This window comes from Tachysurus fulvidraco, chromosome 21 (assembly GCF_022655615.1).
Source record: "Tachysurus fulvidraco isolate hzauxx_2018 chromosome 21, HZAU_PFXX_2.0, whole genome shotgun sequence".
NCBI lineage: Eukaryota > Metazoa > Chordata > Actinopteri > Siluriformes > Bagridae > Tachysurus > Tachysurus fulvidraco.
Window position 1 is genome coordinate 8,487,125 of NC_062538.1, and position 16,362 is coordinate 8,503,486.

A 16,362-nucleotide genomic window follows, 5' to 3' on the forward strand; every position below is an offset into this window, starting at 1 on the left:
TATAAAAAAAATGAATCAACCAATCAGATTCAGTTTATCGTGGCACACAGTGTGCGAAAATGACTGTAGATTGAATTCTAGCTGCTTCATGTCAGTGTTTGAGACTCACACAGATGTTTATAGGAATGTTACTAATAGTTTCTCTCTATAGATCTAACTGAGGTTTTATTTCTAAGGCTAGACAAGGCGAAGCTTACATATTTTTCAAACATGTAAGTTTGGCTTTGGTGGCATTATTAGCATTTGCTTTTGAACTGTCCATCTTAGGGAAGAAAAACTTCCATCATTTCAGAGTTTCCCTTTTAAATCTGTCCTTGCTGTTGACACATCAGCCCAGCTGCTGGTTTTGTTAGCCTCTTTCATCTGCCGCTCTGCAGGTGCAACTCTTAAACGAGAGCGCTTCAACCTTTCTGTACTTTATCCCTGTTTCAATTATTATGCTAAAAATTATTTATCTCAGTCAGAAGAATACAATAATTCTTAATACCACTATATTATCTGTATTTTTTCACTTCTTGAATTAGATTTGTGTTTAGATCAAATTGAGTTGTAATTGATCGTAAATTAGGTTAAATCTTAGGACAAACATGTCAGATTGAAAGTTTCTGAATTTTTTAACACTGCCAGGCATAAACTGCAAAAAATCATTGAAAATATTTTTAATAAGGGTGAATCTGTCTATTATTAATCATGCCCTGTTATGATTTCTGGGGGCACGGTGGCTTAGTGGTTAGCACGTTCGCCTCACACCTCCAGGGTTGGGGGTTCGATTCCTGCCTCCGCCTTGTGTGTGTGGAGTTTGCATGTTCTCCCCGTGTCTCGGGGGTTTCCTCCGGGTACTCCGGTTTCCTCCCACGGTCCAAAGACATGCATGGTAGGTTGATTAAGCATCTCTGGAAAATTGTCCGTAGTGTGTGATTGCGTTTGTGAATGAGAGAGTGTGTGTGCCCTACGACGGGTTGGCACTCCGTCCAGGGAGTATCCTGCCTCGATGCCCGATGACACCTGCACAGGCCCTCCGTGACCCGAGGTAGTGCGGATAAGTGGTAGAAAATGAATTAATGAATGTTATGATTTGTTCCCCAAAGCCATCAGACACTTCAGTATCCAGACATTGGATTGACACAATTTTAAACACACACACACACACACACACACACACACACACACACACACACACACACACACACACACACACACACACACACACCATTTTTTTTTATTATCTGCCAATAGAACAAGACTGTTTCAAGCTTGACATAATGTCTAGAAATGTCTAGATTTTAGATTCTAAATGTCTAGAAATCATATATTTGGTTTATTATAACCATATAAAATGAAAACTTAGATAAATATGATTATATTAAAGACTCTCTCACTTGCTAAGATTGTGTGAATGACTACTTTTATTTTTAAATCTAACCAAAGACACAAGGAATAAGTAAAATGTTTAGTTCATCTTCTCAGAAAAGAACAAAATGGCAATTAATACTTGCGTTGTTCATGATGTTTATCTATAAGCTGCATTGTTTACCTTCCAAGTGCAAATGCCTTTAACAGAAAACTACTTTAGAGACCTGAAAGAAGTTAAAGTGTTCTACAAAGATTTCTTTATTTGTTTCTTTATTTTGTATGCTCTTTGGGGGTGCCGAAACATTTGACTGGCAATGTAGGTTGCTTTAAGTGACTATATTCTTGTGCATATGTTTTTCTTGGCATGATTGCTATTATGTTAGTGTCAGTCAACCACATCTTCCTGTAAAAGTAGGTGGATCTTTGCAAAATTTGGCCTCAAAATGTACAGTGAAAAATGTACAAGTAAAAGGTAGGAGTCTGACCCGAGATAAATGTAAGACGGATTTAGCTGGACTACATCTAGGATGTAACATAGAGAGAGGTTTTAATCCAAGGTTACTACGCTGTACACAAAAAGACAGGAATATTCATAAGGGTGTAAATGTACATAAGTATTACCGTGATTATTTACACTCAAACACACTACTGAGTGATTCATTCTCTAGAGAGTCCCTGCTGCTGCATTGACTCTATGGAGACTTGTGTTTATAGTGCATCATTCATGTGCACCGGGCTGCTATTAATGTGGCTGGATGAGGATCCGGGGTGGTAAATCTACACACCCGGCTGCCGAACGTGTTTAATTAGAGGTGATTTATTGTGGCGTATTAATAATTGATAAAAAGCTGCAATCGTGTCTGCGGTCATAAGAGTGGGGAAAAAATGAAGTATGCTGGAATAGGGAATGAAGGTGAGGTAATGAAAGGACTGAAATAAAACAGAACAAATGAGAAAAGCAGAGGAGGACGATGCACATTGTGTGTGTGTGTGTGTGTGTGTTTGTGTGTGTGTGTGTGTGTGTGTGTGTGTGTGTGTGTGTGTGTGTGTGTGTGTGTGTGTGTGTGTGTGTGTGTGTGTGTGTGTGTGAGACTACTGAATACATTGCCAATATAATGTTAGCCCCCTCACTGTCCCCAGCTGGTGGCATTTACAGGGGCTGCGGGAGCACAGCCGCAGAGTCGATATCCTTGAGCAGTTAAAGGACTGTGCCTCCGGAGCTGCTGTGAAAAGGTGGGCTTGGCCCTGGAGAAGAAAAGCGGCGCTCTTGCAGGGATTAGCCGCAGGAGATTCCCTGCGGATAGCTGTCCCTTTTACCCCAGGGACACTGTAATATGATTACTTTGTTGTTTGCGCCCGGTCCAGTGGTTAAGCACTATGCTCCCGGATGGACAATGGGGGCAGGGACAGAGAGAGCGTATGAGAGAGAGAGAGTTTTTGGAGGGAAGGTTGGAATTCTGCTCCATTGGGGACAGCTGGGGTCTTACACTCAGAAACAAGAAGACAGAGAGCAAGCAAGCAAGTAAGAGAGAGAGAGAGAGAGAGAGAGAGAGGGAGAGAGGGAGAGAGACAGAGAGAAACAAGGGGGGGCAGGTCTTTTCTTTAGTTGAATGGAAGGCAGCTGTGTAGTGCTCTGTAATGTGCTGGTCAGCAGAGGTGCACCAGCTTGGGTCAGCGGGACTCTTTGGATCTCCACAGAGACCCAGAACCCCTCCTACACACCTACTGTTCAACAGGCAAGCACTCTCAGGCACATTTCATTAGTCCATATTGACGACAAGTTCCTAACTAATTCCCCCCACCAGGACCGTAACCAAGATCAAAATGTTAGTGAGGTCTGATTGCAGGAATGTGCCATAGTTAATATATCACCACAGTGAATGTGTACTACATCAATCGTTCATTTTTAATCTCTCTTATGGTTCCTTCCATTTTTCCAGAAACGTTTAGTTAGAACGTTCATTTCACTGGAAAATGTTGTTTTCTTTGAACAAACTGACGAGCGGCAGCTTTTCCAACCAAGAACCTGGTGGTTACCATAATCTAATGTATATAGATGTATTTATATATATCTATATACACGGTGCACATATATCGTTTAATCCTGTTTCAGCATTATAATAATTATCTTCATCATATGATCAGTTTTCTTGACAGGAATCTTAGTATGTATCATGGCTCTCAGATCCATGTGTTGACTCTGAGCTCAGGTTACGATCCGTATAGAATTCCACAGGCGCTCAAGTGGGTTCCTCTGGATTCCCCACTCTCGTCCTACTTCCTAAAAACATGCTAGTATATGAATTAGCTATTATGTGCCCCTATAAGTGTGACCATGAGTGTGAAGACGTGTCCCAGCCAGGATGTACAGCTCTTGTGAAAATTCACTGACAAATAACTAGTGATAGGCCTTTAACACAGGTAAAGTTTTTCCAGAAGAAAAATTACATAATGCAGCATGAGTTCCATCAATGAACAGTACATGTAATTTTTTTTGTTCAGTGAATATACTTGACATCAGTGAACAGTGTAAAATGAATATGTGCTGATTTATGCATTTCGATTTTGTGCTAAACTCAACAAAAATGTTTTTGTGTATAACATTAAACTTCCAGGACTAGATAAATTTGACGTCTAACTATGGAAGCACTTATCAGACCTTAAAGTATTTTGAATGATTGACAGAATCTGGAGAACATTGTGTATATATGGCCAAATCGTTGCATTCAAGTAAAAATGTCAGGGTGTTCATTTCAAAATCATGTTTCTCGCAAAAACAAGTATACATGTATCTGCCCTATGATTAAGCTTTCCGCACTGCAACCGAACAGGCTTTCAAGCAATCTCTGTGCTGTGAAAATGCAAACACTCAGAGTCCTGTTTTTATAAAAATGAAACATATGTTTACTCTGTTTGTAAACTGGTCTCAGGGTGGTCATGGCACTGATTCAGTAAATCCTTCTTTGGGGTTTTTTTTTATTGACTTAAGTGTATATCAGATGATGATTTTAGCACATAAAACACCTTCACAGCTGCTCGCTAAATATTTTAAGAGTGGTATCACTTCATCTGTAGTTCACCTGTCTGATGTGAAGCCGGAGAGTGTTGTTTTTTTGGGACCCAGGGTTTCTGGGAGTGAAAAGCTAACTGATCACTGTTTGTTTGACAGCCCTGTTGTTAATCTTCGTATCCTTTGTTTAAACTGTATTGAGTGTCCGGGTGCCGTTCAGCAGGGAAGACAATGGTCTCTTCAAGCTGACTCAGGGCTAAAAGAAAGTTTATAAAATTTTCACCCAATGGAAACTGCAGGGAAGTGTCTTTTAAAAGCTTGACTATTCATTAGAGCTTTCTGTAGTTTTAGAGCCTTTGCTGCATCTTTAAAAAGCAGGACCTCCAACCACAAAGCTTGCTGATAACAATTATACAATACTCAGCAAGATAACACACTTTCTGTGCACTATGTCCTAAACATGACTTTAAGAATCTCAGTACTTTTATTAAACCTTTTTTTTTACAAAATACAGAATTTTTTTCGAAGTTTTCAACTGGTTAATTCAATTAAGTATTAATTAAATTAATGACATTTTATGATCATTTAATGACAGATAAAATTATACATTTTGAATACATATGCATAGCGTGAAATGGAAAGCCAATTATAACTACCCCAAAAAAATCATTTACAAAAAAAGAATGCAAAAAGAATGGTGATGTCAGAAGAGGGATGCTGACTTGATGCAGGTAATATAAAACCACATATATAAACAAACAAACAAACAAATTAAATAAATAAATAAATAAATAAAATAAAATATGACATTTTGATCCCTCTTTGCAAAATAATAGAACTGGCTTTGGTGTTCCAATACCTTTAGAGGGAATTGTATACTCTTCTGTATGCACATACTTTCTGTCCACTTTATTAGAAATTCCTAAATGATCGATGTGTAAAATCATGCCGACAGTATTCACATCCAACATCAAAATAGGGGAAATGTGTTCTCTGTTACACTGACCATGGAATGGCTCTTGGTGCCAAAATGTTTTTTTTAGTTAGTTAGTATTATTGTTTTCAGTTTAATTTATCTGTATACGTAATTTATTGTAATTAAACAATTGACATTTACATTGTAAATTTAAATAATGTCCTTTCTACAACAGTTTGTAGTTGAGTGGAATTGTGCAATTATAATTTTGTCAAATATAATGAGCCTATGTGGCCAGCACAACCACTACAGAAACTCTTATAAAGCCTACTTTACTTTAAAGGAACATTTACATTAAGGTGTACTAGTGTGCGTCATAAACGAACATCAAGCTGACAATTCAGCAGAAATTACTTGTAGACCAGTTTCTACTTCTCTTTAGTCTACTGACTGAAAACATTTGCATTTTAAGTTTGACATTTGAGTTATGAGATTTAAAAATGGGGAAGAATATAGTTTTTAGTTTATTATTATGCTGGCTACATGGCTAAATTAATGCAGCAGTGCAGTGCATGAAATCATGCAGTAACATATTAAGATCTTCATGTCATTTTACATCAAAAATCTAAATGTGGGAAAGTGTGATAACTGTGAGTTTTGAATGTGACATGGTTGTTGGTGTCTGAGAGGCTGGTTTGATCTGTCACTTTCTTGAACAACAGTCTCAAGTTTACACAGAAAAACAAAAAACTTCCTGTGAGCAGCAGATCTGTAGGTCTGCTTTGTTGGTGAGAAACGTCAGAGAAGCTGGTCTGAGTTGACAGAAAGTGCACAGTAAAAAAAAAAAAATAACAGTCTTTGCAACTATGGTGATCAGAAAAGCATGAAAACCGCACTGGGTTTCACTACACGCTCAGAAGCTGACACTACATTGGACACAGGCTTATAAGTGAAAAAGCAACAACTATGTATTTATGTATGTTTTATGTACTTTATTTCTCTATTTTATTTAAATATGCTTATTTAGTTATTTATTTATTTATAGTACTCAGCACTATAGTAACTTTTTCTGAAGCCTTCTGTACTTAAATAAAAAAAAATTTGTCCACATTAAAGTGACTATTCAGCTAAAAATTTTAGACAACTTCCTCTTCATCTCTATTTAGTCTTTGAGACAAAACATGTATGCTTTTTAAGTTTGACATTTGAGCAATAAGATTAAAAATGAGGAAGCTTTATATCTGCTACTTCAGCATTGTGCAAGCTGCATGCTTTACTGACACATTCACCTCTTACCCTACTAAGCTTAATCAGTTTATTTATCAGTAGATATTCAATTCATGCCAGTACTGGACTCAGGTAGCAAGCATGGCTTTCAAATAATAATGGTGCTCCATTTTAAATTGTATATTTGGTTACATTTAGTACAGACCTTTATAGAATTATATGTCTATGCAGAATTGGTGTAACTTTTAAGAGTGGAGGCTGTAAACCTCTGATATACCTGTAGCTTTATTCTACTACATTTTATACAAAAAGTGTGATTAACCGTTTTGTGAGACAGTTTTACATGCACGGTATGCTGTTCATGTACAACATGGTCCTTAATAAACTTTAATAAAATTAAGGTGAATGATAAACGATCTGTTAAAATGCAAATATATCAGGCAATACATCAAGCGTTTAAAAAGGCCTTTATCTGAATGATTAATGAACAAATAAGGAGAAAACACTGAGGTGATCTCTACAGTAAACTGGGTATTGTGATCCTAAGTGCTATGAGGATCAGATGAGGACAGACACCAGATTAAAGATTAGATAAAGACCGTTGTAACGGAGGGATGTTTGAATATGATAATTTTTCTCTTTTTCTCTCCCTCTCTCTGGAAATCTTTGGGATTCATAAAGTGAGATGGAAAAAACAAGAGCCCTGTAAACAAAACCCACTTGTTCACTTGCTTTACATGGTTTAAATAACTTTGTCTGTTCAACATCACTTTGTCTTTCCAGTTTATTTTCCAGTTCTAAACATGAGCAATTTGCTGTTGCACCAAGACCATTCGCATCTGCAGTCCATTAGAAGGACACAACTAACAAAGCACAAATACAGACACATCAATCACCGACATGGCCCTGCCCCACCACCACCACCACCATCCCCACCTCCACCTCCACCTCCTTCTGCAGAAGCTTTGGAATTCCTCCCAACGTTCACTGACTGGAGCTCATTGATTCAGATTTACAGAGAACTTTTCCTCTCATCAAGCACCTCTGAAACACATTATGACACATTAAATCTAATAACAGGCTGTTTATTCACAAGGTGAGCTAAAATGTGTAATTAGACCTACTGGATAAATGACATACTTTTTTGTCTTAAAGGTTAATAAGAGACATAAGAGACTTAATTGTAACTGGTATTAGCCTCTCGTAATGTCCAAGGTGTTGCTTAGTGATTGTAGGGTCAGCTAACTCTGATTAGGAGACTTGTGTTACCTGGAAGCGGCAGGGTTAATGAGGCAGCTCTTCTTCCTCCTGCTTGCTGATACCAGATCTGTATTGATCAGAAGATCACCTTGGCATCTGACCAAACAGGCAAAGGCAGAGAGGGGGGGGGGGGGGTAAACATGCACTCAGTAAATAAAACTGCTCAGTCAACATGGCCATTTCAACCCATTAACAATGAGAACGGTGGCCATTCTTCTTCTCTAGTGCTGGAAAAGAGAATGTCTGGTTTCAATCAGATGTCACATGTTGGGTGGGCCAATCTGAGCTTGATTTAAAGTTCCAAAGGGTATTGTAACTTTATTAAAATCACCATTTCCTGTGATTCTACACATAAACATAAAATAGGTGGGCGAAGAGATTATGTAAGGCATAAAACACATAGGGTCAGGGGGTGTCTTGATGTTATGAGAAAACAATCATTGACTGGTTGGTGTGATGAATCTGAGGTACTGTTTCTACAACAAAATGGATTATTATCCTAAAAGTGAACATCCCAAGAGTTTTCATTCCTTTAGAACCACATCGTTTTGCTAACATTTTTATTAAATGTGGTAATTTTTATCCATTTTCTAGGTACATTCGACATCCTTTGTGGAATGAAACAAGTTAGTTTTCAGGTTTGGAAGCTAGAAAGAGTCATTCCATCACCAGCCACTCCTTTTTTTACTTTCTTGAAGTTAATAAGACACAGGTTCTCATGCTACTGGGAAATTGAAAAGCTTTCTGTCCTGAATTCTTTCCCATGTCTGAAAACATAAAGAAACAGCTTGACCTCTGACTGCTGACACTGGAGTCTCCTTCTATAAATGATTCTGTGCAGAAAATCTATTTAACATCCATTCATACAGAGTGTTCGCTATACAATTCCCTGTGTTTATTGTTACTATAAAAAAGATTATGCACTAAAATGAACACATTAACATAAGCCTGTGATCTGAATTGCAGCCAGCACTTTTGCTGTTACAGAAAATTATGCATTAGCTACATCTTCTGACCAATCAGAACAGAGAATTCAACAGCACGGTAGTATAAACACAGTTCACAGTTTCCCTGTCTGAATGAAATATTTGTGTTTTGTAATAAAAGCATGTCTCTACTAAACAGTGTGAAACATCTTCTTCACTGTCATAACCTTGAAGAACATAATACAATGGCATAATTTCCATTTTCATCAGATTACAATACCAGAGCTCAGTTCTGCTTATTGTTCACGTGCCAGTAAAAAGAAAAAAGCATCAATCAAATTGCAATACAATAACCTTTTCCGTGAATTACACCGCACGTATCCTAAAAGCTTAACAGAGCTTCTTGAGGATTGGCATATTTTTGTTGTCTTTCTTTGAAAGACGATTTTATTGAATTTATTTTCTAAATCCACCGTTAAACCTCACAAATTGTATATTCCCAATGTGATAACTTTAAAGGTAGCTATTAAGTGTATGTGTTTAACAGCTTGGAAAATGCATCTTTTACTGTCACAAAGAAGGGGGTTTTGTACAGGAGGAAATCTAGCCAAGGTCAGAGGTAGAGGTCAGAGGTCCTGGAGGCAGGACCCGAGTCCCAAGGCACCACTGGGATTATGTGAGTGTAAAAAGAGCCTATTCATAGCAGGAGCTCAAAAGTCAACTGTTAGGTCCACATCTACCTCTTCTGCCTATTGTGTAAAAGAGTGCGGAACAGTGAAAGCAAAATGTGTTCTCATCTGGAGAGTATTAGTCACTAATAGACCAACACAGGGACAGCAGATGTATACCACATGCACTGTATATTTAACAGATATGCCACTTATGCTCTTAAAAAGTATGTCTTTAATAATCCATATTACTCCTGGACATGAATCAGCATCATGTCTACTTGTACAATTAAAGAAGCTTTGTATTGAAATTGGCAACGAACAGCATATTCCATCTCTAATTTAGCTCATTACATTGGTGTGGTCAAATACTAACAAAGACATCAGTGTGTTCATCTGTCAGCAGCCTCTGTGTCTCAATGTGCTTCACACATGAAGAGGTTTTAAATACTGTCACAGCACTGAGACGCAGTTATTAATTTCATGCTCATCATTTTATATATCATGTTTGTACTTATCATTTTGCTCATCTTTTTTTTTTAAATCCCTGATAAAACAGGGATTATGTGCAGATAAAAGTCATGATTTTTTTTTCTTTATCCCTGATTAAGCCAGATGGGCATCAAGCTGGGTGAAATATTACCAGACCTGCTGTACAGAAACGCACCACTGCAAACTTTTCATTTCATTTACAAGCCTGTTGGAAAGCCGCTGTGTACAGGTGGGTGAAAAGAAGAGAAATATAACAAGTGGGAGAGATTCTTGTCCTCAGTATTTATGAGGCATGTGCTGTACCTGCAAAGTAACCGAGTGTTGGTAAATGAAGGAATTTATCCTAAGCTTAATTTAGGTTCAACACATATTTTATATCTGTAGAATTTTATTGAAAATAGGAAATTTTAACTATGAAATTGACTGTGGTGTGAAAATACAATACCTGTATTCTAACTCACTATATATATATGCTATAAAGTGTAATAGCATCAGCAACAGCAGCAAAAAGAATAATATTCTAATATTTTTAAACGTCTTTTTATATAGCACATACAGTATACAGTACCAAAATGTGAAGTCCTTCAAAAATCTTTTTATCGGTTTAGTTATGCTATTTTATTTGTTTTAATAAGAATAAATGCAGACTGAATATGCTGCAATATTAAGATATAATTTTGTCTTATATATACACATACATTCAGCATAATATGCTCAAAAGTAAATATTGTAAAAGTAAATAAATGTATCAAAATCCAAATATATTTATTTTATCTGTTTAGAAATGTATACAAACAACAAACAAACAATGTCTGTATTTATAAATAAATATTCAAATTGTATAAAATGTGCTATAAACAAAATACACGTTGAATAATAATAATAATAATAATAATAATAATAATAATAATAATAATAATAATAATAAATTGTATTATTTATTATTATAGTAGATTAGCTGGATATGACCCCTGGCTTTGCTGCTTGATTTCTGCAGCCCCCCTGCAGCCCCCCTAGGTGTCTCGCTTTCGCAGCGCTCGTGCGCGATGCGCTTAATGAAGGCGAGCAGCCGCTGACGTCACCGCGCCGTTGATTTGCTGAGGCGGGCGCGGAGGGGAGTCAGTGCGCGCGAGAGCGGGTACTGTGAACTGCGCTCTGTATACACGAGTCTCCTCAATAGAGCCCTGTACGGAAGCGGCGCGTGCAAGCGACCTGCAGGTGAGTAACCGGAGGGCGGGAGGGGACCGGCACCGCGACTCGGCATGGTCACGGCTTGGTCACGGCTTACCGGAAAGATGGAATATTTTCACTAAGGCACCGCAGATCGGAGTGTTGTTGGCGTCAGTGATTGACGAAACGTAACGTGTTTGCTTACAAAACACGCTTCGAGCTCAACTTCCTCGCCTGTTTTAGCTTGATCGCTGCATTTAAAGTGACAGCGCAGGACCAAGTGTTTTTTGAAACGAAAAGAAGAACAAGCAAGGAAGTTGCTTTGAGTAAAAGTGGCGCCGATGTCAGTGAAGCACCTGATGCATATTACGCATGTTAGAGTCGGGGTTCATCTCCAACGCTTCACCTGTATACAGATGTAATGTTCACAGAGCTGATCTCACTGCTCATGCTGCACATACATGTCCACATTACTACCAGTATTGTTAAAACTGACGATTATTGCCCACTTTCCTTTGAGGGCATGAGTAGACCTGTATGATGCATGCTCATGATGTGTGTTCTAAACAACGACTCTTTTGTCTCTTGTTAATTCATTCCTAATGAACGCTTTTCTTGCTGACTGACTGATGGATTACATGTAACTTGGCGTCATTTGCGCACAGTGCGCTGACGCGTAACGCTGCCATTACGCTTTAAACAGAATCACCTGCGAGCGTGTCCTCGTATGGAAACTCCAGTATCGATCTGCTGCATGGCTGCTTTTAATTCGCCTTGTAGGCTCGGTGGTATCACAATAGCTGAGATATTTGACTCACGTGTTCCGTACGACTCCAAAGGTTATTATCTGGTTGTTGCTGGATGTTTTATGCGCGTAAACGTTTAGTCTTGAGCGCAAAGTGGATCGCTTTGCGCTCCGGCTCAATTGCACTGATTGCACCGCTATTTCTCTGTCACTGATGGCGATTTTATGAAGCCATGCAGTTTTACCAAGTCAGTGACACTCACTTTAAACAATGCACGAGTCTTTATTTGTTTATTTGTTTTTATCTATCTATCTATCTATCTATCTATCTATCTATCTATCTATCTATCTATCTATCTATTTGATTTATTAGTTGCTTATTTAACTTGCAGTTTGTGACCCAAGCGCTTATTTTTTTTCAGCTTTGCGCATCGGAGCAAGCGACTCTTTACTTCTGCTGAAGACAGTATTAAAGTTAAGAAAATTCCTCTAGTCCAATCTTTTGTAGGTCGTCTGGACAAGAATGTGCTTAAATTATTGTTAGCAGAATCATATAAAATGAAAACCATTAAATTATTTACTATAAATTATTAGTTTATTTTGGTTAAATCTATCTTCCCTGATTGGATGTTTTATCACTTTCATGAACGGAATATATAAACCAGTACACACCGTGTGTGTGTGTGTGTGTGTGTGTGTGTGTGTGTGTATATGTGTGTGTATGTATGTGTGCATGTGTGCATGTGTGTGTGATTTTAACAGCATTGTTTACCTTTAAGTTGTGGAAATATTGGTGTGATTAAACCTGTAGTCACTGTTACAATTGTTTATTCTATATTACAAAGGTGTAGGACCACCAGATTTTATATATATATATATATATATATATATATATATATATATAAAGATTCTGTATTTTTTCACATTGATGTGCTTAACCCCACAAAAATCTATCTCTCTATGCATTGACTCTCCTCTTTATCCAATTTAAAACAAACCTGAATTCATTCAGAAAACATGTTTGTGTTCTGCTCTTTGCACTGCTTTAACATTTTAAAAACCAGCCTTAGATGGGCACGTTGTTGCCACTCAGTCTCTGAGATTTTGTGACATCCTCTGTTCCAACTGTTCCTGGCAACAGCTTGCCTCACCCTCCATGCTCCGCTCCCAATCCCGCTCTGTGATGCGAATACTGAATAAGATGCCATTTCATTTCAGGCGGCTGTTGATGGGCTTTGTGAAGCAAGCTTCGAAAACCAAAACAAAAGCGTGATTACAGGCAGGGTTTCCTAGTGCTAATGCAACACTTTCAGGCTTCGCATTGAGGCAGACTAGCTCTTTTCGAGGCATAGGTGGTGATTTGTACCGTTGTTGCAAGGCTGGAACACAAAGGTCGTGTTGTTTGCTGGTAATTTACAGTAGTCTGGTTTTTCTGTGATACGTTGAGATTTAGGTCTGTCGAGAGCTGACATTTACTGTAGTTTTTATGTGAATCTTACAGGTTTAGACAATTTGTATCGGAATTAAAAAATTACTAAACACCAGTCTGGTAAATTGTAACTCAGATCAGTGAAGCGCATGTAATACGCATTCCTGATTATATTTAACTGAGTCTCTCTCTCTCTCTCTCTCTCTCTCTCTAGACTCACCTTATCTTGTTTATAAAGATAACTGGACAGACTGCTGAGTGGAAAGAGAGAGAGACTCATGAATTGGCCTGGTGGGTTACGGAGACGTTATGGATCTGACTAAAATGGGTATGATACAGCTCCAGAACCCCAACCACCCCACTGCGCTGCTGCACAAGGCCAATCAGATGCGCCTGGCTGGCACGCTGTGTGATGTGGTCATCATGGTTGACAGCCAGGAGTTCCATGCTCACCGGACTGTGCTAGCATGCACAAGCAAGATGTTCGAGATCCTTTTCCACCGCAACAGCCAGCATTATACCCTTGACTTTCTCTCGCCAAAGACCTTCCAACAGATTCTGGAGTATGCGTACACTGCCACGCTCCAAGCAAAAGTGGAAGACTTAGATGACCTGCTGTATGCAGCAGAGATACTTGAGATTGAGTATCTTGAGGAGCAATGCCTGAAGATCCTGGAGACCATCCAGTCTTCAGATGAGAACGATGCAGAGGTCAACATGAACGATGGTGGTACTGAGGAGGATGACGAGCACAAAGGCAGGCATGGCAGGAGCACTGCCGGCTCCAAGAAGCATTCCATGGAGGACAACGTCTACGTGTCCACTGCCCAGCAAGCACTAGCACTGTCCAGCATTGTGGATCAGAGCCCATCTGTCTCCACTTCCTTTGGTTTGTCCACAATGAGCCCAACCAAAGCTGCAGTGGACAGCCTGATGAGCATCGGCCAATCACTGTTGCAGAGCAGCATGCAGCACGCCCTGGACACAAGGCAGACCCAGAGTAACCCACAGTCTTTAATGCCAGAGATCAAGACGGAGATGATGCAGGTGGATGACGCTAACGGTCGTGAGAGCCCTAGACCCATGGAGTCCAGCACCTCGAGCAATGGAGACCGTAATAGTGATGGCGATAAGAGCCGTGATGGGCCTGGTACCCCCACCAGAAGCAGTGTAATCACCAGCGCCCGTGGGTTACAGTACGTCCGTGAGGACGGAGTTGGTGATCATCTAAATGAGGGTGTCCAGATTGGGCTAGAAGGTATGCAAGGTATGACTGAGAAACACCTGGCCTCCCTTTATGGCCTGCCATTCAACCATAAGGGTGAGGCCTTACTCTCCATGCCTGCCTCCATGGCCTCGACCCTGCATATGTCTCCAGCTTTAGCCATGTCCATGGACTTCAGTGCCTACAGCAGCCACTTGCCACAGAGCTTCATCCAGAGGGAGTTCTTCAACAAGCTGGGTGAGCTAGCAGCTGGCATGAAGCCTGATGGGCGCAGCGGGCAAAACGAGCGCTGCAATGTGTGTGGTGCTGAGCTACCGGACAACGAGGCTGTGGAGCAGCACAGGTGAGTAGTTTCCAATATCATCTCCTGTCATGTTTCAGAGCATTGTGCTGGTGTCTGTATTTGCATGGTCAGTTCTTCATATTGACTGGAGGTGTTTTGCCAGTCTAATTCACCACATTATTTAAATTCAGGGAATGGTGCATGTACTATCTCGATACAATTAGTATTGCAGGTCAGTGAAGTGAAGAAATGGAAGATGTGCATGTGTAAGTTCAGTGATTTAAGATCTCAGGATCAGGAAGCTGCCAGTTGAAGATCATTTACAAAGGTGGCTGCTGATTGCTTATCTTTATGTTAGAGGTCAGTTTCCGTTACTGCTGCAATGGTAATGCATTAATACATTACCAATTTATCCTTGTATGTCTTTCTTGTATAAAAATATAAGTTCCTCCTCAACACAGGAAATTGATGTTCTGCAAAACATGAATATATTTAGCATTTAAGGGTGAAGAAATAAGGGGTTGAAGTTTTGACCGAAAGAACCAGCTTTATTTTTCCAAATTTTGTTCCTTTTATAACTAGAGGGTGTATATACTTTTCTTTTCTTTTTTTCTAAAATGTTTTAGATTTAATATGGCAGTTTATTTTCACCAAATAATAAGGCTAGAAAAAAGGGGGTATTATAATTATTTCTGGGTTAATTAGATTTACATTCTGAATTTATATAGTAGTAATTTTAATTTAAAAGGTATATATTTTTAATATGTAAAGAAAATAAAATGGAAAAAGATTTTTAAAAATTGTAATGATATAAGGGTCTCATTATTATTGTTATTATTATTATTATTATTTTGCATTATCAGGTACATCAAGTCTCAGCCTTATTTATAGAAAACTGTGTGTGTGTGTATATATATGTGTATATATATATATGTATATATATATATGTGTATGTATATGTGTGTATATATATATATATATATATATATATATATATATATATATATATATAAAATAATCCAATTCAAGGGATTGGTGAAGACCGAGTGCTGTGGCTGTACTCCGTGGGTCACACTTTGTTTTAGAGTACTTTTTGTAAATCATCAAATGCATCAGAAGTCCACAGACAGAAGACTATCATAAACGTTTTCTATGCTTCATTTTGGTCCTGTTAGCATTGTGTGTATGCTGCTTATGCTCGATGTGGTGCTCGCGGATTTGGGTGCTGATCATTTCCAGGCCTGGTCCAGTGGCTGTGAGAGCTGCTGGAGAGGTGCTGCTCAGGTCCATTAGCAACACCTGGGGAGAAACCTGGCTAATGGGAAGCAGCCTGCAGTCCAGCCTCTGACCCCCACCGCGTGGCCAGTGACAAGCCTCCCACCACAACCACAGCCTTTATTAACTTTATGAGAAGGGCCGAGTGTCCAGCCCAGGAAATGAGGGCTGTGTGCAGGGTCTGGACCGACCTCCGTGCTGTAACCTTTTGGCCACTCGGCTGGCCTCTGCTTCTTGTCAGCATAGCTGGAGGGGGTGCTGCTGTTGAGGGATGGAAATCTCTAGGCTCAAGCTTAGGAGTGTTCATCGCATTTATGTCCATGGTAGATAAACAGTATCACTTTTTTTCTTTACCAACTAGAATTTCACAAATGTGATACAAA

At 39.1% G+C, this 16,362-nt stretch overlaps 1 protein-coding gene and 1 long non-coding RNA gene across 3 annotated transcripts in view; one reads left to right on the top strand and one right to left on the bottom strand.

Moving 5' to 3' along the window:
* Positions 1-7,453: 7,453 nt before the first annotated feature.
* LOC125139845 lies at positions 7,454-12,182 on the bottom strand. The gene is made up of 3 exons (XR_007138971.1): positions 11,841-12,182; positions 7,776-7,862; positions 7,454-7,550 (listed from the first exon to the last, which is right to left on the bottom strand). It is a non-coding gene; the product is annotated as an uncharacterized LOC125139845 (long non-coding RNA).
* The window catches only part of zbtb16a (zinc finger and BTB domain containing 16a), a 96,845-nt gene continuing 91,333 nt past the window's right edge, over positions 10,851-16,362 (top strand). The window contains exons 1-2 of one of the 2 annotated variants that reach the window (XM_027134115.2): positions 10,851-11,070; positions 13,411-14,764. In XM_027134115.2, coding sequence (XP_026989916.1) covers positions 13,506-14,764 — 1,259 coding nt within the window. In that variant the 5' untranslated portion in view covers positions 10,851-11,070; positions 13,411-13,505. Of the gene's footprint in view, positions 11,071-11,734; positions 11,862-13,410; positions 14,765-16,362 lie in introns of those variants that run through there. The other variant, XM_027134116.2, reaches the window with a different exon arrangement.